This window comes from Cucumis melo, chromosome 5, assembly GCF_025177605.1.
Source record: "Cucumis melo cultivar AY chromosome 5, USDA_Cmelo_AY_1.0, whole genome shotgun sequence".
NCBI lineage: Eukaryota > Viridiplantae > Streptophyta > Magnoliopsida > Cucurbitales > Cucurbitaceae > Cucumis > Cucumis melo.
In genome coordinates, this window is record NC_066861.1 from 13173389 (window position 1) to 13196932 (window position 23544).

The window sequence follows — 23544 nt, forward strand, 5'->3', positions numbered from 1 at the left end:
TTGAATTAATAATATATATTTATGTTTATATATTTATATTTATATTATTAATTTATTATTATTAATTTAGTGAATGGAAAAAAAAGTAGGTCATAGGCTTACGCCTCATCCTCATTTCATTCAACTCTTCCTCTCATCTCGGCCTCTCATATTCGGTGTTCACCCTCTCTTTCTCAATCTCCAACGTTCACCATCTCCCTCTCAACCCAACAACTCAATCCAACCCATATTTTAAGGGTTGGGTGGGATTGGATTGGAATACTATTTGGGTTATTCGGTTGCCAACCCAACTAACTCAAAAATATGGTTTGGGTTGGGAATATCCTCCAACCCAACCTAACCCATTTACACCCCTCGATGGTTGAAAAAACCAAGGCAAAATTGAAAAGCTAAATAAAATAGCTTTTAAAAAGATGTTCTTATTTTTTGAGTTTTGGCTAAGAATTCAAATATTCATACATTATATTTAAGAAATATGTAAATCATTATAAGACTTCGATAGAAAATAAGATTAATTTTTAAAAACAAAAACAAAAATTTTAATGGTTAACAAACAAGATTTTAATGTTTATGTTCTTACTTGGGAGAGCTATATTTGACTACTCTTTGCTTTCTTTCAAGAAACCCATCAATTTCGCCGAAGAAAAAATAATCCATTTGCAATCTAGTTAAGAGATTCATCTGGTGGAAGAACGTTCAATGTATGAACTTTCTTAGACTTGGATTTTGTTGAAAAGAATATTAGAATGTCGAGGTCAAATAAATTGATGTGTCGTGATGAACCATTGCCCTGAAAGCAATTATGGCCTACCAAGGTGTCAATCGTGTTGTCGGTTGCTCCCTAAGGTTAACACACCTCCCCTATAGAGACGTGCACTCATTGGAATAAAAAATAGAAACAAACCAAATAATGCTCAGAACAATCTTTAAGGATTATGGAAATAGAGAAGGATATAAAACGGTTGAGAAGATGAACTTATAGTGAAGGTCCCAAACTGTAATGCCTAAAAAGGTGGCATGCGTCAACGATCCATATGCGGCCTAAGCAGTGACTTGGTTGACACTGAAGATCTAATCGAAATTGATGGTAAGAAGCTGTCTTTGAAGAAGTCTAAAACTGATGCTAAAATGGGCTTAGGCCCACGGTCATTTCCAACAATCTCCTACAAATGACCGTAGCAGCAAAGTTACCAGATAGACAAATAAGAATAAAATTTTGACAATTATGTTTTGAGTTAAGATAGGATATTAAGCTTAAACATCAATATCTAAAGATTTGAATTGATGTGTAGTGAAGTAAGGCAAACAACCTTGTTAAAGAGAGTGAATTACATCTTGAACTTTCAATAACATTTGTTGACCCTCACAACGCACTTTATTCCTAATTTTGGTTTGTTTATGCAATATAGATTTGCGCTTATGACTATGCAAGGAATCTCAGGTCACTGTGAAAACTTTAGAAAAAGACCTTTAAACTCTTTCATAAAAGATGGTCACACCTTCATTAGCTATCATGTTATGTGCTTCATCAAGTCTATCAAAATGAACCATTCAAAAAGAGCTATGAAGACTTTCATCATTATCCATACAAATCATGGACCATTCAAAAGGTTTTAGTATCACTCATCAAGTCCATTTAAGGACTATCCACACAATGAGCTATGGACCATTAAGTCTATCGTAACAAACCATCCAGTAAGAGACTATGGACCATCAAGTCTATCACAGACCACCTAATATCAAGTGTTATGGATCACAGAAGGGCTTTAGACCCATGTTTACTGAGGAATCTAGAACCACTTTTTTAGTTAGTCCTTTGGTTAAAGGATCAGCCAGGTTCTTCTCAGATCGAGCAAACTCTATGGAAAATAGTTCATTCTTTTAGCAATTGTTTCGTAGCTGCATATCTAAGATGTATGTGTCTTCTTTTGCCATTATAAACACTGTTCTTGACAATACTTATGATAGTTTGTGAATCACAATGTATAGATACTAGTACAAATGTCCCTCATGATGGTACACATCTTCTATCATCATTATTTGTGACCCAGTTTACGTCACTATATCCTTCTAACACCGAAGGGAATTTGTTAAAGTGCAAACATTAATTTGTTGTTCCTTTAAGATATCTCAACAAATGACCTAAAGCATCCCAATGATATCTATCAGGATTATATGTATATGTACTTAATCTACTGACAACATATGCAATATCAGGTCTAGTGTAGTTTATTAAATACATAACACTACCTATGATCTTTGCATATTCAGGTTGAGACACACTATTGCCCTTATTCTTCTTAAGATGTTTACTAGCATTATAGAGAGTTCTCACTGGAGAAACATCAAAAGAATCAAATTTCTTTAGTATTTTCTCAATGTAATGGGATTGACACAAGGACAAACCATTTTCAGTTTTTCTAGTCTTAAGACCAAGAATTATGTCTGCTTCTCTTAGGTCTTTCATTTCAAAATGTTATGACAAAAAAAAACTTGGTATTTTTTATTAATTCCATGTTTGTTCCAAAGATCAACATGTCATCAGCTCCAGACAACTTTGAACAAATACATGTATCTGAAGAATTTACCTTAACCCATTGTTTATCAAACATTATTAATTTTTTCATACCCTTGTTTAAGAGCTTGTTTAAGACCATAAAGAGATTTTTTAAGTTTATGTACTTTATTTTCTTGGCCAATAATTTTGAACCCTTCTGGTTCTGTCATATAAATTTCTTCTTCTAAATCATCATTTAGAAAAGTTGTTTTTACATCCATTTGGTGAATAAGAAGATTGTGAATAGAAGCTACAATAATCAAGACCCTAATTGTAGTTATCTTGGTTACAGAGGAGTACGTGTCAAAGTAGTCAATACCTTGTTTTTTGAGTAAGTATACCCTACCACTACTAATCTAACCTTGTATCTTTCAATTGACCAATCTGGTTTTGTTTTTCTTTTGAAGATTCATTTACACTTAATCGGTTTACTTCTTTGGAAAGGTCTATCAATTCTCATGTTTGATTCATGATTAGAGAATCTAGTTTACTCTTAATAGTCTCTTTCCACATACCCGACTCTATAGAGTTTAAGGCTTCTTGGTAAGTTTTAGGATCCTCATTTATTAAATACAACCTCGTGAAATTACAGTCAATTTCATCGTGTCTTTCCATTACAAAAATGTTTAAGAAATTCGGTCCAAAACTTTTCTCAGATCTTTGTCTTTTACTTATTCTAGGTTCTAATTCACATATTACATTGGAAGTATTAACAATTTTAGATTTAGATGTTTTACTAACAACCGAGAGGTTTTTGAGATTATGCGTACTATTAGACAAGTAGGGAACAAACAAAGATTTAATTTCTCTTTTAAAAGGAAAAACATGCTCGAAGAACTATTTATCCCTAGATTCACTTATGATTTTGTCATTTAAATAACCTATATGTATGACTATTTGGGGCATACCACCCAAACCAGTTTCAACTCAATTAAAGTATGTTAGAGCGGTTTTTGACTTGTGAAATGTTGTGGATTGCAGTATTCCACTAATTCCGAGTGATTAGTACGTTTAAGGTGCATGGTGGATTTTGGTTCAGAATATGTTTTTTGGAAAAACTCCCGATGTCAATTAAGTTTTTTAAAATAAGTTTTGATTATCAAATAATATGTTTAATGTTTAGGCGTTCTAGAAGTTTATATTTGTTCAAGAAAGTGGAGTTTCGAGTTGAGAATTATAGGATTGTCGATCAAAGTAAGTAACACATCCTTTCCACAGTATGAATTTTGATAAAGTTATGTTTTGATTGTTGAGATTTAATAAATACTTGGAAGTGTTTTTGCTTTAGTTTTGGTTACTTCTGAAAAACTTTTGAAACATTTGAAATGGTTTGATTTAATAAGTTGTGCTGCAAAAATTGTAATTTGAAACTACAAGGTTTGTTCCGAATGCTTCTAACTGATTTGAGCAATTTTGTGTTTTGGAGATTGTATCCAAATCTGGAAATACTAAGACTTATTATTTGTGAGAAGTATAAGTTGAAATTGAAGTAAGTAATGCATATGTTTTTTTCACTAGAGAGTCTAATTTCTATATCCTTGATGACTTTTAAAATCTTAAATTTATTTTCATAAAAAGCAAGTAAATTTATTATTTATAACTTTTTTTGTTGTTGATTAGAGTATACCTCTGTTAGGTTTTTACCATTGATATACTTTAAGAATATTGAATTCATTTTCATGGAAAGTATATAAATGGATAGATTGATACTTTTCTTTTTTTTATTGATTAGAGTCTATCGGTAATAGGTTTTATCGGTAATAGGTTCATTCTTATACTTTTGGTGTTGTCGATTAGTGATAGGCTATTGCTAGTTTGCTTTAAGTTTATAGGTTCCTCTTAAAATTAAGTAAATTGTGTTTATAGTTAAAGTCTATCAATGAGACTATTCTTAATATCGTTAAAGTGAGATTATTATTATTTTCTTATTTTTTTTTGATAGACTATATCAAGGACAAAAAGTATATTGATTCTATAATTTTTTGCATTGGTATACTACTTATATCAACAAAAGATTGAAGAGAATGAGGAAGACTAGGACTATGAACATGAAAATAGGTTATAGTGCATGACAAAACGAATGAAGCGTGAAGTTATTAGAATTATTATCTCCTTTGCTATATTGTTTTATGACTGATAGGCTCAATATATATTTATAAACTTATAATTTAATATCTAGACCAACACAAGTAAGAACAAGAACTATGAAAATAACAAAGGTAGAAAATGTTAGGTTTGTAGTAAATTAGTTTTGTGGATGGTTGATTTTGAGAAGTGTTGTATCAAGTTGGTGCCTTTCTATTTCCATCGAGTATAAGTAATAAGGATTAAATAATTGTAACATTTTTATGGTAACGAAAGTATTATTTATACATCGTATTAATGATAGCCTTCATACCTCTCACCAACATTTCTTCAAATTGATCTATCTTTCATATTTGAACTTGATTTTGTATTTTTAATATGAAAAAAATGTGAAACCATTGCAAAATTTTCTTTGTGCTTTGTGTTGAGAAAAAAAAAATTATTTTTTAAAATATATTGAAATTTATCACTAATACTAGTTATCGTATAGACTTTGATTAAAGCTATCGATGATAGATTTTGATTGACGCTGTTAGTGGTAGACTTCGTAAAGTCTATCATTAATTTTTATAGCGATCGTCCCCAATATTGATAGACTTAAAAAATATGTTAACAAAATAGGAAAAAAAAACACCACCATGACACTCATAACATTGATAGACTAGTATAATACATAGAAAACAACCTAACAATGATAGATTAGTTAATATCAATAATAGACTAAAATATGAGTAAAAGTGAACGTGTACATCATTGCTTTGAAAATGAAAAATTGAAGTCTCCAACCCAAAAACAAATATTAACTCATAAAACTTAAAAAGAAAAAAAACAACGTAAACGAAGTTTACCAAAATCATCAAATTCGCTAATAACTTAAACACACTGCATTTAATGTGTATAGAATCCCCAAGTCTCAATTCGATTTTCAGCATTAAGAATTTTGAAGACAGAAAAATTGAATGTTACACAGATCTGAAAAAAGCAAAAATGAGTTGTTCGGAAACAGCTTTGGTTGTAGCAGCCAATGTTGGAGTGGTTGAGAGTTTAAAATTTCAAACGATGAGAATTTCATGAATTCAACTCAGAAAAGATGATAGATTTCTCTTTTGTTCCTCCTACGAGATTATTCAACATGATGAACAGTGAGAGAGTTGCCAAGAATCACCTCAAAAGAAGAAGCACGAGAGAGAAGATTTCCAATTTTAGAGGATGAATTTTCTCTTAATCGTAAAAGTTTAATTCAAATAACAACTAAATGAATGAAAGATGATTTTTTTTTTGTCATATTTATAATTATTTAAAAATGTTATTACATACTCGCTTAAGTTATCCTAAGAATGCAATTACCTTTTTTGCTTGATATAAAATTAATCTTTAAATAAGAAGGGAAATAGATTTATTTTTAAAAAAGAGAAAACAATATGGTACACATTTTTAAAAACTTAATGTATTCAACTTATGAAAATTAGAGATAAAATAAAAATAAATCTTATTTTCAAAGAATAAAATAGAAAATTAAATATTAATTAAAAATTCTATCAGATTTTAGGGATGCTACTTTTAAAAATAGTGTTTATTTATAAAGGTGAAATAAACATAATTTTAGAAGTAACTAACATACTAAGTACAAAAAACGGTTACTTCTATCCCTCCTGAAAGGAATCTCAAACAAACCCTCATTTTTCAACGTTTCATGGGAAGTTATGTATGCTGTTGTGAGAGAATGAAAAGATTAATAATTCATTTATGAAATTTAATTGAAGCTGCTTTATTATTATACACACGAATGTAGGCTAATTTCAAATAAAAGTGGATCAAGAATAAACAAATTCAACAAATAAACTCAACGCCTATTGATTGTACAATTAAACACTAAATAAACTTAAAACATTTCACATATTGGCCATCCCTTCCCCATCAACTTCAATCATATTAGCAAGAGAAAAGCTCAAGGGAGCTTGGAGGCCTAAAGCAGTAGTAATCAAGGAATAATACCAACCCTCCTCTCAAGCGGTTCAAAGAAATTGCCAGTCGTCCTCATGTGCTTCCTCTTCGTTCGGCATGTGCACCGCGCCATCCGCATCGTCCTCCACTAACCTACTATGGTCATTCAATGCACTGCTCTGTCTCCCTGAATTTGTGGAATGTGTTTCAGCAACAGTAAACAATGGAGCTCCATCTGACTCCTCTGCCAACTTCGATGCCCGATAACAGAAATTGTCAAAATCATCTAGCACCAGGTAGAAAACAAAAAACGAAGGAGCGAATTAGGAAACCAAGATTAGGTTTTACAACATGAAATGAATCAATCAAGATCCAATCCACAATTATGAAGCTAGAGGAGTGTGCACACCTTTGTCACGACAATAAAATCCAATTGCTAGAGAAGGATCTATGGATTCTAACGGGATGTGCCGGATGACACTACAGAAAACAATGTAAAGAAACATATGTATATATATAAGAGAACACAATAAATAAATACATAAATGATTAACGAAAGATGAAAAACAGTAAACTACAAGACATAAGATATGGAAAAACTCACTTGCAGTGGTAAGAGGAAGTATCAGCCTCTAGGTCATCCTTATCAATATTAACTACCTAAAATGAAAGCATTGTTAGACACTCATTACCGATATCCCATTCTGTAACTTCACATGAACAAGAAAATCGCACAACAGACATTCAGCATCGAAAACACAATAGGATGAAACAAAAGTTAACATGTGACTTTGCTTACTCCTACAGCAATTCGCAAATAATGAAACAAAGTTAGTAACCACAATCATGATGTAAACATTTTGTTTTCAGGATACCATAATTTGTAACAAATTTTATAGAGTACATCCAAACCCAAGCAAATCTATATTTGAGGGATTTAACATTTTATCATTACAAATAAGATTTATTTACAACAATGTAAATGTTATCCTAGAGTTCAGGGAGACATTTGTTCGGGATAATATGGAGCTTTAAAAAAAGTACTACATTATAGATGTACGTTTATTAGCGGAGCTCACCAGCCTACAATGGATCACAATGCCTATGAGTACTAAGGGGTACTGTAAAACATTTAAGACTTTAATTCAAGTGTCACACATGTACCTATGCTTGTTTCAGATTCAAAGATCTAGCTGGAGCTCGAGAAACCAAAATTATTTTATTTTATTTTATTTGGGAGCTTTCATTGGTAGAAATGAAACAATGTAAAAGGCATACAAAAGGAGGGGGGAAATATCAACAGAAAAGGAAACCCAAAGAAACTACTGAAAGGGGCTCCGATCCAATAAAATCAAACTGAGGTCATAGTTTAAAAGAATGCCTAGTGACCATGAACCCACGAGGCATTGAGCCTCACCATCTCCGAAAACTAATCACAAGGCCTCTCCACCTCTCTAAAAAACTTGTTCCTACAAAACCAACCTCACCATAAAATAGCAAAGACGCTCGCTTCACACAAAAAAATTATTGTTCCCCTGAAAAGGCAAACACAGGAAAATTTCTTTGAATAGTATAATGACCCACTGGAATTATTACAAGCCTTGAAGCACACCTCTTCCTCTCACCACTCCCCTACTGTAACTCCAACCACCACAGAATCACCAAGTTCTTGATATAACCTTAACCATCCAAAAATATGGAGGAATATATCTAACACTTCAACCCACCCCTTCTCAAACGCGAATGAGAGAGTTTCAGCCACTAATACCTTTGTCCCATGGCTGGAAACTGATAGCACAATCTAGGACCAACCCATTCCCAAAATCTAACAATTTCCTCCTTAGAAGATCTTCACAGAGGACTTTCACCAACTTTTCACAAAACTGTCATCCCCAAATAACTTCCTCACTCCCTTGTCAATTTCCTCCCAAAAATCAGTCACCTCGTCCTTCACCACCAAAACACCAGTTCCTTCTCATTATAATCATCCCCAACCCCCAATTATAACATGTCAGACACAACATCTTCAAGCACCTTCACAAGGGACGGCTCTAATTTTGGAGGTTTCGCTCTTTTAATCTTAGACAAACTTGATGCTTTCAGTAGACACCATTTAGCACATGCCAAAAAGAACCTCAACCCCCTCATTCTTTACCCTCTACTACAACTACAAATAGAGAAGAACATCTGCTACTGCTTCGTTTCACTATAACAACACAACTGCCTCTCACATTTGAGATCAGCTGTACCCAACACAAAACCTTGAGTGCTCGTCATCGTTCAGCATGAAGCTCTTTCAAAGTTTCAATCAACCCTCTGTGAGGGGACTTAAAGTACGTTCTTCAACTCTCATGGAAACCCCAATGAGACACCCAGCTCTCTATTATTATCAGCATGGTGATATCAAATATCATACACATACAAGCAAGAATAATTTAGATAATATTAGAAATGGAGCTCTAAAGGAAATTAATGTACCTGCTGAACTTCATGAGGATCAAGGTAAAAGGCATTTTCATCTTGAACGCCCACTATGTATGTTGAAGCACCAGGCTTCCCTCCCAAGATTCCCAGGCTTTGGGGAAAGGTAAATGTTGTACGCAATGATGGGATGTACCTTCACAAGTTGAATAAATATGTTGAACATAAATTTCAAAGCTCAGTTTCTACTAGTCAAACTATGGATATAACACGTAAGCCCTTACAATAGTCAGGCGAAGCAGCTACATTTTAGCATATGAGCCAGCAAACGCATAAATACATCTTTATGACAATCAGTCAAAGATTTTTATATATATAAGAAACAAACTTTATTGATGCATGAAATTTACAAAAGAAGGTGCCAAAAAAATGTAATTTTCTGTATATTTCACAACGAGAGAAGGGTTTTCTTAAATAGAGAAACAACCCACTACAAAACCAAGTGACAAGTCCATAAATACCTCTTCTACAAACTCTCCATTGAGAAAGGCATTTTTAACATCCGGAGCAAATGTTTCTTGATAATCAACTCCATTGGTATGAGTAAACCTCTTAATAACCAATCTAGCCTTCAACCTTTCAACATTACCAGCTTTACATTTCACCGTGAACACCCACACCCACTTGCATTCAACTGTTTTCTTATCTTTTGGTGGTTGAACTATCTCCCATGTTCAATTTTGATTCAGACCATTTATCACTTCTACCATTGCTAATTTCCAATTCAAATCATTCAGGGCGTTCTGTATATTCCTTGCAACAAACAGGTTGGTTATTTTGGATGTAAAGGCTTTATATCAGACAATCAATGATAACAAAAATAGTTTGCAGTTGGATATTGACACAATTGCAAGTACTTTTCCTACGAGCAATTGGAATATCCAAATCAGAGACATCCGGCAAGGAATTTTGAGAAAAAAAACTGGGAGAATTAGAAGTAGGAGGAGATTGTATGTCACCTGGATTGTCTAACAATTTTTGACCGATGAAGAAAATTGTTTCCATTAAGTCGGATCGTGGTGATTTGGATAGTGGGGCTATTGGAATGGATACAATTGTCATCTTTAGCCATAGTAACTTAATATCCAACATGGTGGAAGCAACAAAGATAAAAAAATGGATAAAACTGATCTAAAAACACAAACAAAGTTGTCAGCAGTGATGGACGACACGGAAATGGGTGACTAGCGAGGACCATGAAGAATGATGATGAAAAATACACCAACTTTTAGCCAAAAAACACAGCTGTCGGCGACGTCCAAAGAGTGGTGGTTGGTCGCAACAACTGATCGGTGTATTACAAACAACGACGATAACCTTCGAGGCAATGGAGCACGTGGGCAGCAGTGGCAGGCTGTAAGAATTTTAGGACCGTAAGTAGGAGGAGAATGTACGTTACCTGGATTGTCTAAACTTTTTGACCAACGAAGAAAATTGTTTCCATTAGGTCAGATCGTGGTGATTTGGATAGTGGGGCTATTGGAATGGATACAATTGTCGTCTTTAGCCATAGTAACTTAGTATCCGACATGGTGGAAGCAACAAAGGTAAAAAAGAAAAAAAAGGATAGAACTAATCTAAAAACATAAATCAAGTTGTTAGCGGTGACATGCGACACATAAAGGGGTGATTGGCAAGGACCACAATGAACGATGACGAAATCACTAAATTATATCCAAAAAACACAACTGTAGGTGACGTCCGACAAGTGGTGGTTGGTGGCGACGATCGATCGGTGTATTACGAACAACGACGATAACCCTCAAGGCGATGGAGCACGTGGGCAGTAGCAGCAAACTGTAAGAATTTTAGGACTATAAGTAGGAGGAGAATGTATGTTACCTAGATCGTCTAACACTTTTTGACCAACGAAGAAAGTTGTTTCCATTAAGTTAGATCGTGGTGATTTGGATAGTGGGGCTATTGGAATGGAGACAATTGTCGTTTTTAGCCATAGTAACTTAGTATTCGACATGGCAGAAGCAACAAAGGTAAAAAATGGATAGAACTGATCTAAAAACACAAACAAAGTTGTCAACGGTGAAGGACGACACGAAAAGGGGTGACTGGCAAGGACCACACGAAGAAAAAGACCAACTTATAGCCAAAAAAACGCAGCTGTTGGCGTCGTCCGACGAGTAGTGTTTGGTGGCGACGATCAATCGACGTATTACGAACCAACGATAGCCCTCGAGGTGATGGAGCACGTGGGCAACAACAGTGGGCCGTAAGAATTTTAGGGTATTTTAGGTTTTCAAAAAACTAGAGCTTTTATAGGGTTTCAAGAACATCCTCTCATATCCGGCCAAAAAATATAATTTTCTATCTGTTACACAAAGAGAAGGGTTTTCTTAAATAGAAGAACAACCAATTACAGATATGGAAAAAATAATTTTGGTAAATATAATACAACCATTGGCAATTAAGGGCTAGTGGTGTGTTTCTAGCCCCAAAGATATTTGTGTAATTTAATGTAGTTTTATTTCCTTTTTTGTTAGGTCTTATTATGGCCTACATATATTCTTCTCTCTTGTACTCTTTTGGTTATTAGAAAATAATAAGAGGCTCCTATCTAGGTTTTTTCTCTCACTATTCGTCTTCTTCTTCTTTTCAATAGGGTATCAGAGCATGGTGACAAAACTCTAGCCACCATTTATTGGCGAAAACCAACCGGTGCAAGATAACCTTAGTTTTGCACTAGCCCCACATCAGACACAACAATCACCACCAACTAGGCAAAGAGGGCGTGGGCAAAGTTGCAAGAGTTGTGATTTTTCCTGCAGCTAATACTGCCTCTGCTGTCCAAGCTGCAATTGATCGTTATTTTCAATCCTTGCATATCCATGGAACTCTAGTGCCACCACACCCTTTGATAGAAACCCTAGCCAAAACATACACTGTGAAAACGAGATTAGTGAGTCGTCTACCTACAACAGAGGTAAATTTTCTGCGCGGCAACAAGCTTACCGCAACAACCAGGTTTTCCTCATCATGCGTCGCCTAGTTATGAACATTAAGGTTCGGTTGGTTTATCTCCAGTAATGTTTAACAACAATTGACTAATCTTCAGACAAGTTTTCAGGAACAAATTGTTGCTCTTGGGGCAGCTCTAAGTGCTTCCATAAACTCCACAAATTTTGACAATCCTTCAGTCTTACCATTGTACTCCCAGTAACCTATTTCCCTACCTTAATTGCTACAAATTATTTATCTGGCTCCATAGGAAGTTCCATAGGAGTAATTGGAGGGAAGAGATTGAACGGCCAAAATTATTTCTTGTCCTGTCAATCCATTAAGATGACCCTTGAGGAGCGTCACAAATTTGGGTACCTAACAAGGGAGGTACAAGACCTAGACCAGGAGACCCTCAAGAGCAGATTTGGAAAGGAGACTCCTTTCTTCAATCCGCGTTAACGAACAATATAAAACCTCAAATTGGGAAAATTTTGTTGTATACTGTTAGGGACATATGGGATACAGTTAAGAAGTTATACTCAAAGAGGCAGAATGCGTCTCACCTTTCCACTTTATGCAAGTAGGTTCATAAGTGCAAGCAGAGGACAAAAGGATGTCACTTCATATTTTAACAAATTTTCCCTGATTTAACAAGAGATTGTCTAGAGAACTATCCTTGTGAACGTGTTCGATACTCCAAAATTAAGGAAGTTGATTGTGAATATGATCTCCTTGCAAGCTTGAATTCCAAGTTTGATTTAGTTCATGGTCATATATTGTGTCATAGGCTATTCCTTCATTGATGGAGGTATGTTCTAAGGTTCGATTAAAGGAAGATCGCACAAGTGCAATGAACATCGTGGCTATTTCTGGTACTGATTTTGCAGCCTAGTACGAAGTCCTCCAGTTCTAAAAGTGAAAAGCAAAATGGGAAGCTTGTCCAGTATGTTAAAATTGTAAGAAATATCCGCCAAGTAACAAGCATAATTATGGTAGGGCTTTTATGAGTGAATCAATCGGAACTTCACAACCCCCAACCCCTGCAGGGAATCACCTTGGTACCCCTCTTGGAGCCTTTGCACAATCAAGTACATTTCAATCCTTTAGTCTTATCAGCATCGATGGGAAGAATCCCTAGATACTTGATTAACGTGCTACTGACCATTTAATTGGATCCTTTAAAGATTGTATATGGTATCTCCCATGTACTAGCAATGAAAGAAATAGGAATGCAGCCGGGTCCTTTGCTCTTATTGCAGGCAAGGTCATATTTCCCCTTTTGATGGCCACCTATTGCAGAATGTGTTACATGTGCCTAAGATATCTTACAATTTACTGTCTTGTAATATAACCAAGGATCTACATTGTCAAGCTAACTTCTCACCTGATACTATTTTTTTCAGGACCTGAGCTCGGGGAAGATGATTGGCATTGCCCGACACAATAGGGGACTCCATTTCCTTGATGATGATGCTTCCTCTAGGGATTGTTATAGGAGTAGTGTATTGTCATCTTATTTTTCTACTTTTGGGAAAGATCGTATGTTGTGGCACTTTCGTCTTGGCCACCCAAGCTTTCAATATATGAAAGAAATATCTATTTCCTCATTTATTTTCTAAAGTGGATCTCTTCTTGTCTTGTGATGTGTGTACTCGTGCAAAACAGCATAGTCTCGTTTCCGTCTCAACCCTTCTTTGTATTGTGATGTGTGTACTCGTGCAAAACAACACAAAATCTCATTTCTGTCACAACCCTACAAACCTACCCAACCATTATTTACCCTCCTTCATAGTGATGTTTGAAGGCCTTCAATGGTCACTACCGCTTTAGGGAAATGTTGATTTGTAACCTTTATTGATGATCATACTTGTCTCACGTGGGTCTTTCTCCTTATTGATAAATCCAAGGTCTCATCAATAATTCAACAATTTTACACAACTATTGAAACATAGTTCAATGCCAAAATTGTTATTTTGTGTAACGATAATGGTCATGTGTTCCTAAGTAATACTCTTCGAAACTTTCTATCCTCTACAGGGATTGTCCACCAAAGTTCTCGTGCTTATACCCCACAACAAACAGTGTGGCTAAACGAAGAAACCGCTACCTCTTTGAGGTTGCTCTCTCTCTCAAGTTGTTTACTTCTCTCCTTCCTACTTATGGGGGACGTAGACCTCACTACGGCACATCTTATCAATAGAATGTCGCCATAGGTCCTCCACCTCTGAACACTTCTTAAATCTCTCAAGGCGTTCTACCTTACCACACGGCTTATTCCTGATGTTCCTCTATGTATGTTCCAGTGCACCATTTTTGTTCATAGTCATATGCCTAACCACACTAAGTTTGCTCCTCATGCTCAATCATGTGTTTTCATGGGGTATCCTTTGCACCAGAGGGGCTACAAGTGTTACCATCCTTCTCGAAAGTATTTCATATCCATGATGACACATTCCTTAAGAATAAACCCATCTTGAGTTAGCCATCTTCATGGGAAGAGTGAGAGTGAAGAAGGCACAAGATAGTGCGATGCAAATGGGTGTTCACACTGAAGTACAAATCAGATGGGACCTTAGACAGATACAAGGCTAGGCTTGTTGCAAAAGGGTTCACTCAGACTTACGAGATTGATTATTCAAAGACTTTTTCTCATGTGGCAAAGTTATATACACCCAAGGTATAAGTGTCTTATACTTGAGTTTATCTTGTATTTTCTTATAGTTCATTATAATAAACTAAGATCTTGTTCTATCTGTTGTAGTCAATGAAGAGCGGCCTCTCTATCAACTTGATGCAAAAAATGCTTTCCTAAATGGTAATTTAGAAGATTTTTGAAGCTTACGGACTTGGTGGTCAAACTTATGGTTTGAAACAATCTTCTAGGGCATGGTTCAACAGATTTACCACCTTTGTTAAATCTCCAGACTTCTCTCAAAGACATTCTGATCACACGTTTATAAAAAGGTAAGAATTTGGAAAAATTGTTGTGTTGATTGTGTATATTGATGACATTGTCTTGTTAGGAGATGATACTGTTGAGATTACCACATGAAAAATGAAGATGGGTAATGAGTTTGAAATCAAAGACCTAGGGAATTTGAAGTACTTCCTTAGGATGGAGGTGGCATGATCGAGCGAAGGGATCTCTGTTTCACAAAGGAAGTATACTCTTGACTTGTTAAAGGAAATAGGCATGACTGGATGTAGACCTACTGATACCCTTATGGAGTTCAATGCGAAATTAAGAAATCCTGGTGACGAAGTTCCCGTTAACAAAGAGAAGTATCAGCGTTTAGTGAGAAAGCAGATTATCTAACCCACACGAGACCATATCTCCTATGTAATTAGTATTGTTAGTCAGTTTATGCAAGCACCCTACGAGAAACACATGAAAGTTGTGAATCAAATTTCAAGATAATTGAAAACTACTCCAAGTAAAGGCCTAGTGAGAAAGCTGATACTTCCATGTGTTTGTGTGGGGTAAAATCAGTTACCAACAGAAAGACAACTTTGGGATACTGTGCATTTGTGTGGGCTAAATCTTGTTACTTAGAGGAGTAAGAAGCAGGGGGTTGTTGCTAGGAGTAATGCTGAAGTCGAATATAAAGAGATCTGGCTGCAAAAAGTTTTGGCTGGTCTTCACCATAATTATGAGTTACCTACGAAGCTCTTCTGTGACGATAAAGCTGCTTGAGCATAGCCAATAATCCAACTCAACATGACAGAACAAGACATGTGGAGATAGACCGACATTTTATAAGGAAGAAACTTGATGATGGTAGTATTTGTATCCCATACATTCCTTCTAGGTCAACAAATTGCTAATATCCACACCAAAGGGTTACTCAAGCAGTGCTTTGACTACTATATTAGCAAGTTGGGTCTACTTGACATCAATGCTCCAACTCGAGGGAAAGTGTAAAAAACTAGGTGCCAATGGTGTGTTTAAAGCCCCAAGGGGTATTTGTGTAATTTATTGTACCATAGTTTTATTTCCCATTTTGTTAGGGCTTATTCTTCCCTCTTGTATTCCCTCGGTTATTAGAAAATAATAAGAGTGGCTCCTATTGTGGTTTTTCTCCCTATACTAGGGTTTTCCGCGTACACTTTGTGTTTGTCTTCTTCTTTTCAATAACAACCAATACAATACAATATAATACAAAAAATAAAATAATAAAAAAATAATCAATGGGAGTTACAAAAGATCTCTCCACTCGGTCAAAAGAAAGGTGAGAGAATATGATCTATAAAGGAAAGTGCATGTCCTAAAATGAGATCCATCCAAAGAATTCTTTTCCTTCCTTGTTAAGTAAACCATTGATGTCATTCAGAATAATAAGGTGCCAATTTGATGCAGCAATCAAATCTTTCCAAAAACTAGATGCAAACTGACAGCTGATGAACAAGTGATTTTGAGTCTCTGCACAGTTCTAAAGATTTACAGATGATGCAAAATTGTGGGGACAAGTGACTTTGAGTCTCTGGACAGCTTTACTCATTTACATATGATGCAAAGTTACAGGGACAAAACCATGTATGAGGCACAGCGTTGTATTCTATCAAGGGTATTTATGGCATGGTGGCTAAGCTCCCAGAGGAAAATTTTGATTTTCTTAAAGTAATATCAGTTTAGATAGCTTCCATCATTCCATGTAGGTTGTCTACCGTTACTGTCCACCGCCATTAAGGTCAACCAGCAGATTTAATAGAGAATATGCCTTTCGTAGTCAACTTCCATGCTCAATAGTCCCTGGATTATGTCGATTGGATATTATTCAACAAATTCATGATGCTATGTCCTTCCTCCAATTCCTCATCAGAAAGATCTCTCCTCAAAAACAAATTCCAGCCACCATGATCACCAGAAGTGTCCTGGATAAAGGAATTTTTGTGCAAGGAAAGGGAGTAATCCAGGGGGTAAAATGCAGCCAATGTCTCATAAGCCAACCATCTATCAACCCAAAATGATGTGTTTGCTCTCCATTATCCACTTTATTGTCGACCCAAGAACCTTTCTAGCCATTGAGAAACATTTAAGGCTCATTGAGGCTGTTGAACAGGCTTCTGGATTGAATGTTAATCATCAAAAACAGGAAATCATTGGGATTAAACCTGATCATGAAGAAGCTAAGCTCAAAGCAAACATTTTTAATTGTGGTCAATGGCCAAATATTTACGTTGGTCTTCCTTTATCTGGTAAGGAGTACTATGGCTTTCTGGACTCCTATCATTCTTCTGAGAAGATGAAAGAAGACTCTTCTCTTGGGGTCATTGATATTCTTCTAAGAGGGTCGATTTACTCGTCCACAAGCTACTCTCACAAATCACAAACCTTTACCTCCCCTCTTACTATATGTTTATCTTCAAAAATCCATCAAAAGTGGTGATTGCTAATGAAAAAGTAAAAACTATATGAAAGATTCTTTGGGAGGGGAGCTCTGCCACATCTTGTTAATTGGGAAGTCACTAGATCCATTCCTTAAGGTGGCCTAGGGCTTCGAAGTTTGAAAGAAGCAAAGAGAAACAGGGTTTTGTTGGCCAAATAGATATGGAAATATTATCATGAAGAGGATGTCCTATGGTGAAAAGTAATTCATGCCAAATATGAAAAGCCCATCACAAACTTGTGGCCGAACATCACTTTCACAAATTACTTTAGAGTTCCTTAAAGAGTAGTTCTAATACACGTTCATCTTCTAAACCATATTGATATTAGTGACAATCTCAACCAACAGATAGAAGAAATTGACAGTTGAGCTCATTGCAAGAGCAACCCGATTGTATCAAGCTCTTAATGAAGTCCTAGCTAATTCAACATCAGTAGCAAGACGCAATCAAAAGTTCTCCAACCCTACGTTTGACCTGATCAGAAGCAAAAAATCCACTACACCACATTTTTCCCATCACAATCAGCACATCTTTAAAGGAAATGGAGAAAACCCATGTAACTTGGAGGATGTGAAATACCCTCCTATCGACAAAAGATCAGTGGGGATAAGTCACATGCCCTTCTTTATAAACCTAGTTCCAAACAAGGTCATGCATAGTTAGTTCCCTTCACAATCCCTTTTCCTATCTATCCGAATCCATCAAACTAAACAACCTAAGTTTCATCAAACCTTTGGTCACAAGTGACTTCAAGCACATGTAAGACAATTGAACCGCTATTAGGAACAGTCTATGCTAAGATGAATCTACCTCTCTTAGAGAGAAGAATTTGTTCCCCCTTATTTGGATTTTCCGATACTTTTTGTACCCTGGGCTCTCCTCAAAAGTCAACATTTCCCCATTTTCAGTTTTTATCGATGGAGTAGAAAGTTTAAAGTCAATGCATTTCTATGCTTAGAAAATTGGTCAAAGTTTGATGTATTTTGCAATCAAAATAATTGTTGTCATAGGTGTGTCCATTTAGTATACTTAACAAGTGGTTTCATATAAAATAAAATAATAATAACAATAAAGTATACTTAATACATCTCCTAAAAAATAGTAGTAATAATAGTATACTTAGCTAGTGTTTGATGCAGATCAAACAAATGTCGGATCTACTCTCTCTTTGTACAACTGGTGTCTATGGCATCTAGTGGATTAGCAAATGTGTAAGATGTGCCCAACAAGCATCAAACATAGACACACTAGTCAAACTAAAGTGTCTGTGCTTGCGCTTCTTACGATGGGTTTTAGCGTCATCCATACATATCCTCCAAAAGACATCTTTACATTTCATTTTTCCAACTTTCTTTTCACAAAATCCGATTTAATAACAGGCAAAACCTTCACCCACCCTTATCCACAAATTCTGCCACTCACCCTTACCCACAAACCCTCCCACCATAAAGCAATTCTAGACTTAAAAGAGCTTGATACATCAACCATTTCCAACCTAGAGCTTCAATTTTTAGTACTTATCAACACTTATAATTTTCAATGAAACTGCTAAAGCCAATTATTTGGAAAAAACTGTAGCCGCTAAGGCTAAACTTACTGCATCTTGAACGAGAATCTAATTGCACTGTTATGAAAATGAAAGTCAAGCCCAAAGTATTAAAAAATACATGGCCAGTAAACAATTAAAACATACCTTGGGTTGATTTTTTCAAGTCCAAGAACCAAAGGAACTAATAAAAGAATGGGGCTCCAATCATGTTGGCCTTTTGAAAATTCAAAACAATGTCTTGAGGCATCATCAATGTATAAAACTGGAGCTCCGCCTCTCTCTCCGTCTTCGTCTCCAGAAACAATGTAAATGGCCATCGGAAGTTGCTGGTCTTGGAGAATAGGGGTCTCCCTCTTTGAGCGGACTAGAGTTTCCCATGACCTACACATGGCATATGGTCCCACCCATGACCCAGCAGCAAGGTCATAGGCCCTTCCTGCCTGAAGAAGATTATGAATCGAAAATGCCGAGGTATCCGAGTCACCAAAAAGGTGCAAAATTTCAACATATTCTTTATCAAATGGCTGTCAATTAAAGTAAATTAGGTTTAATGCTAATTTTGTTTGGGAAATAAATCAGCAAGTTAAACAAATCTTTCGGTAACATCACCAGCCATACCTTCTGCGAAGGCTTTCTCCAAGATCTTCCTAATCTATGAAAAAGCAATGCCTGCACATAATATGGAGATGAATAAAAGAAAACAACATAATACCTTTTTGGAGACCCTCATAACCAAAGTAAGGTCAGTATAAATAAATAAATAAAATTAAACGACACCAGAACCGAGATTGAGGACACCAATGGATAGAAAAACATAAACAACTTCACCAAAATAAATCAAGTCTGAATTTGTGTACCTGAGAAACAAGCATTTGGCTGCTTCTTAGCATGCAACCCCAATTAACATCACTGGTGTATTTCGAGTCTTGAATAACATTGAAACCTAAAAAAGGAGAGACAAAAAATAAGTTAGTCGGAAGTTGTCAAAGAAGTATATGGAAACTTATGATATGTTTATAGGTAAATGTTGATGAAACCTTTACGATAGGTCATCAGAATTCTAGATGAAAAATCTTGCTCAAATCCTGCTACACCAGTGCTAGATGCTGCATCATCAGGAAGGTGATCTTGGGAAATTTTATGGCACACACCAAGAAGCCATATATCACCACCGGAGGTATAGACACCACTTCTGCGAGAACCCAGTATGCGCTCCTGAATTCTCCTCATTGAGCCACTTGTCATAACTTTCCTTACAGTTGCCCAAACATTGTGTCGAGAATGAAATACCTTCTTTTCACTGACAGAGGAGTCTTTGTGATGGTCAAAAATTGAGAAATTGGATGAAAAGAAGCCTGACCATAAGGAGGCTTTGGAGGATATGTGATTTTTAGACCCTAACTCCGAGCAAACAGATCGATGAGTTCTATCTATAACATCAGCTGTAGTTTCAGAAGAGCATGTTGATTTCAGATCTTTCCCCCTTCCCATGAAAACCCTTCATTACCGAGTCAAATAACCGAAAAACAGATCAGTATACGGTGAACAACACCACCGGCGTTGTTTCAAAGGAATTTTCACCAGCCAAATTTAATATATATATATATATATATAGATAAATATATAAAAGAGCGAGGTTCAAATAAAGAAACGGAAAAAGGATCATCTACGGGGAAAACTTCTTAAGATCATTTTTAGACGACTTTCTCCTTCAAATATTAATTAATTACAAATTTGACGGATAAATGATTTGAAATTTTGAAATAATCTGATCGTTAACCGTCTTTTAAAAAATATAACAAAGCTAAAATATTCGAGTATTTTCAAAAATATAAAAAAACGACAAAGTATTTACATTGTATAAAATATTAAAAATACCCATGGACGTAATATATTTGGTAACACAATTTGGTACACGATCGTTTAGATTTGTGGTACACAATTGTTTATATTTGTTTTTCCAATTCTCTCATCCTTTAATTAATTGGGTTACACAATCCTTTAGATTTGACTACTATTTTTTTTCAATATCGTTTAAATTTGGCTACAGTCTTAGATTTGGGTATATGATCGTTTAGATTTGACTACATTATTTCCAAATCTAAACGATTTTTTTTCAAAATTTCGAATGTCATCGTTTAGATTTGGCTATAAGATCGTTTAGATTTGGGAATTTTCTTTTTCAAAATTTGGTATAAAGTTTTTTTTTTAATATTCTTTATACACAATCTTTTAGTTTTGGTACCCTAATTTAAAGACCTAACCAATTTTTTCAAGATTCTTATGCACCATTAGATTTGGTTACCTAATCGAAACGTAAAAAAAGAAAAAAAGAAAGATGATATGATGCATGCAGTGAATGGAAAAAAAAAGAGGAAGAAAGACATGCACGCATCTGAAAAAAGAAAAAAAAACAAGAAAGACGATAGAAAGAAATAGATTTGGTTACCCAAATCTAAAAACGAAACTTTTTTGAAAGAAATCGCAATAAAAAAAAAGAGTATAAAGGAAGACAAAAAATCATAGAGAGGAGAAAAAGATAATTTATGGGCTTTGTTACACGAGTCATAAATATTTCACTAGTTTGTTATATTTAGGGTTTAGGGTATAAAGATAATTCATCGTCAACAACGCATGTAATATATTTGGTACACGATCGTTTAGATTTCACCACAAATCTAAACGATTTTTTTTTTTCAAAATTTGGTATATAATTGTTTAGATTTGGTACACAATCGTTTAGATTTAGCTACCCTAAATCTAAACGATTTTTTTTTTCAAAATTTGATACACGATCGTTTAGATTTGGCTAAACGATTTTTTTTAAGATTTTTTATACACAATATTTTAGCTTTGGTTACCCTAATTTAAATGGCTAAACGTTTATACATCATCTTTTAGATTTAGTTATCCTAATCTAAACAACGTATAAAAAAAAGGAAAGAAGAAAGACGATGCACTTAGCAAACGAAAAGAAGAAAGAAGAAGAAAGACATGCATGCAGCGAAAAAAAAAAAGAGAAAAACAAGAAAAACGACAGAAAGAAATCAGATTTGGTTACCCAAATCTAAACGACGTAAAAAAAACAAGAAGGATGGAAGAAATCGTAGCTAAAAAAAGAAGAGTAAAGGAGGAAGACGATAAAAAAATCACATAGAGGAGAAAAAGATAAAAGGGAAAACATATAATATGTAAAAAATGGTTAAATTTATGGGCTTTGTTACCTGGATGGTAAATATTTTAGTAGTTTGTTATAAAAGTTTCTCGTTCTTTAATTCACGTAATTTTGAAATTTTACAATTAATCGTAAAAAACCTGTTAGTATATCCTACAACACATCTTGAAAGATACTTTATCCTCCCATTCTCTCACTTGATTTGATTTACCATTTAATCAAATTTCTCATCCAACAAATACCATTTTCGAGAATTGTGTATGTACAGTAGATGAATTTCGAAAAACGTAACATTGAAGTCAAAATACAAGCATAGCATTGAAGTCAAAATACCAGTAATTTCTTTTTTTACTTTGGCTCAATTTGACATGTCAAAATCAATCAAACAATGAATTTAGTTCCTGAGTTTGAATTAAATTTTGGATAAATTAGATCTAGGATAATCTTTGAAATATGGCTTAACTTTAATTTGAAATAATTTGAGGTTTTAAATTTGATTTGAGGATAAAAATCTAAATTTGAATATGGAATAAATTTTAGAATATAACCAAATTTTAATTTGAGATAAAATTGATATCAAAATACAAGTAATGTATTCTTGATTTTGTCTCTATTTCATTTATCAATTTTGAGGATGAAATTTGAATTTTCCTCGATTTTGCTTTGGGATGAATTTTAGATAATGATCCAATCTAAAATTTGAGACAAATTAGAGGTCACGTTCGCAAATTAATTTGAAATTTGAAGTTGGATGAAATTTGGAATAAAATTTGTAGTACAACCAAATTTTAATTTAAAATTATGAATGTATGTTTTAATTAAATTGTATCTTTATCATCAAATAAGTCAAGCAGTCTAATAACATCATCTTCATTGAACCATATGTTTCTACTTATGCATGCTATCCTCGAAATAAAAAGAGACTCCATCAATTGGAACAGCGAGAACATCCAAAGGAAGTTTGTGCCAGCTAGCCTCAATAGTAATCACTTTTTAAGCTGTGGCAAGAGGCCTATGAAGAATTTTTGGAAATGAAGAAGGAACAAAAGATTGCAGGTTGAGAAGTCGCATAAGGGTTAGATGGAGTAGGAGGATTATCATAGTGAATATTAGACTGGCCAGCAGAATGAATAACAGAAGGTTCAATGGGAGCACTAGTTGAAGTTGTACCAACAAGAGTAGGGACAAAGTAGGCTCAGAGAAGGTTGTAGGAGGCATGCGAGAAGAATCATCAACTGGATTAGCAGCATGAGAGAGATATCGGGAACAATAGGATCAATAAAAGAATCAAATGCATTAAAGGTAAAGTCATCAACATGAGAGTCAATAAGAAGGCCAATAGGAGAAGATCCAATATTTGAAGAACGAGGAGGACAGACAGAAGCACTAGGTGCATCAGACACAGAGGTC

The 23544-nt window shown here is 34.9% G+C and overlaps 1 protein-coding gene across 2 annotated transcripts; it reads right to left on the reverse strand.

Annotated features, from left to right (window-relative positions):
* Positions 1-6355: 6355 nt before the first annotated feature.
* On the reverse strand, positions 6356-20632 carry LOC103485762 (cysteine protease ATG4-like). Of its 2 annotated transcripts, none has more exons than XM_008443462.3 (8): positions 19997-20632; positions 19817-19902; positions 19578-19628; positions 19104-19483; positions 9065-9203; positions 7191-7246; positions 6996-7066; positions 6356-6872 (listed from the first exon to the last, which is right to left on the reverse strand). In XM_008443462.3, the coding sequence occupies exons 1-8, from the start codon at positions 20448-20450 to the stop codon at positions 6658-6660; spliced, it is 1452 nt and encodes a 483-aa protein (XP_008441684.2). In that variant the 5' UTR covers positions 20451-20632; the 3' UTR covers positions 6356-6657. The 2 variants fall into 2 exon arrangements, with proteins under 2 accessions (XP_008441684.2, XP_008441686.2); XM_008443464.3 differs by having other exon boundaries at positions 19104-19399; positions 19997-20555.
* Between the last annotated feature and the right edge of the window lie 2912 nt (positions 20633-23544).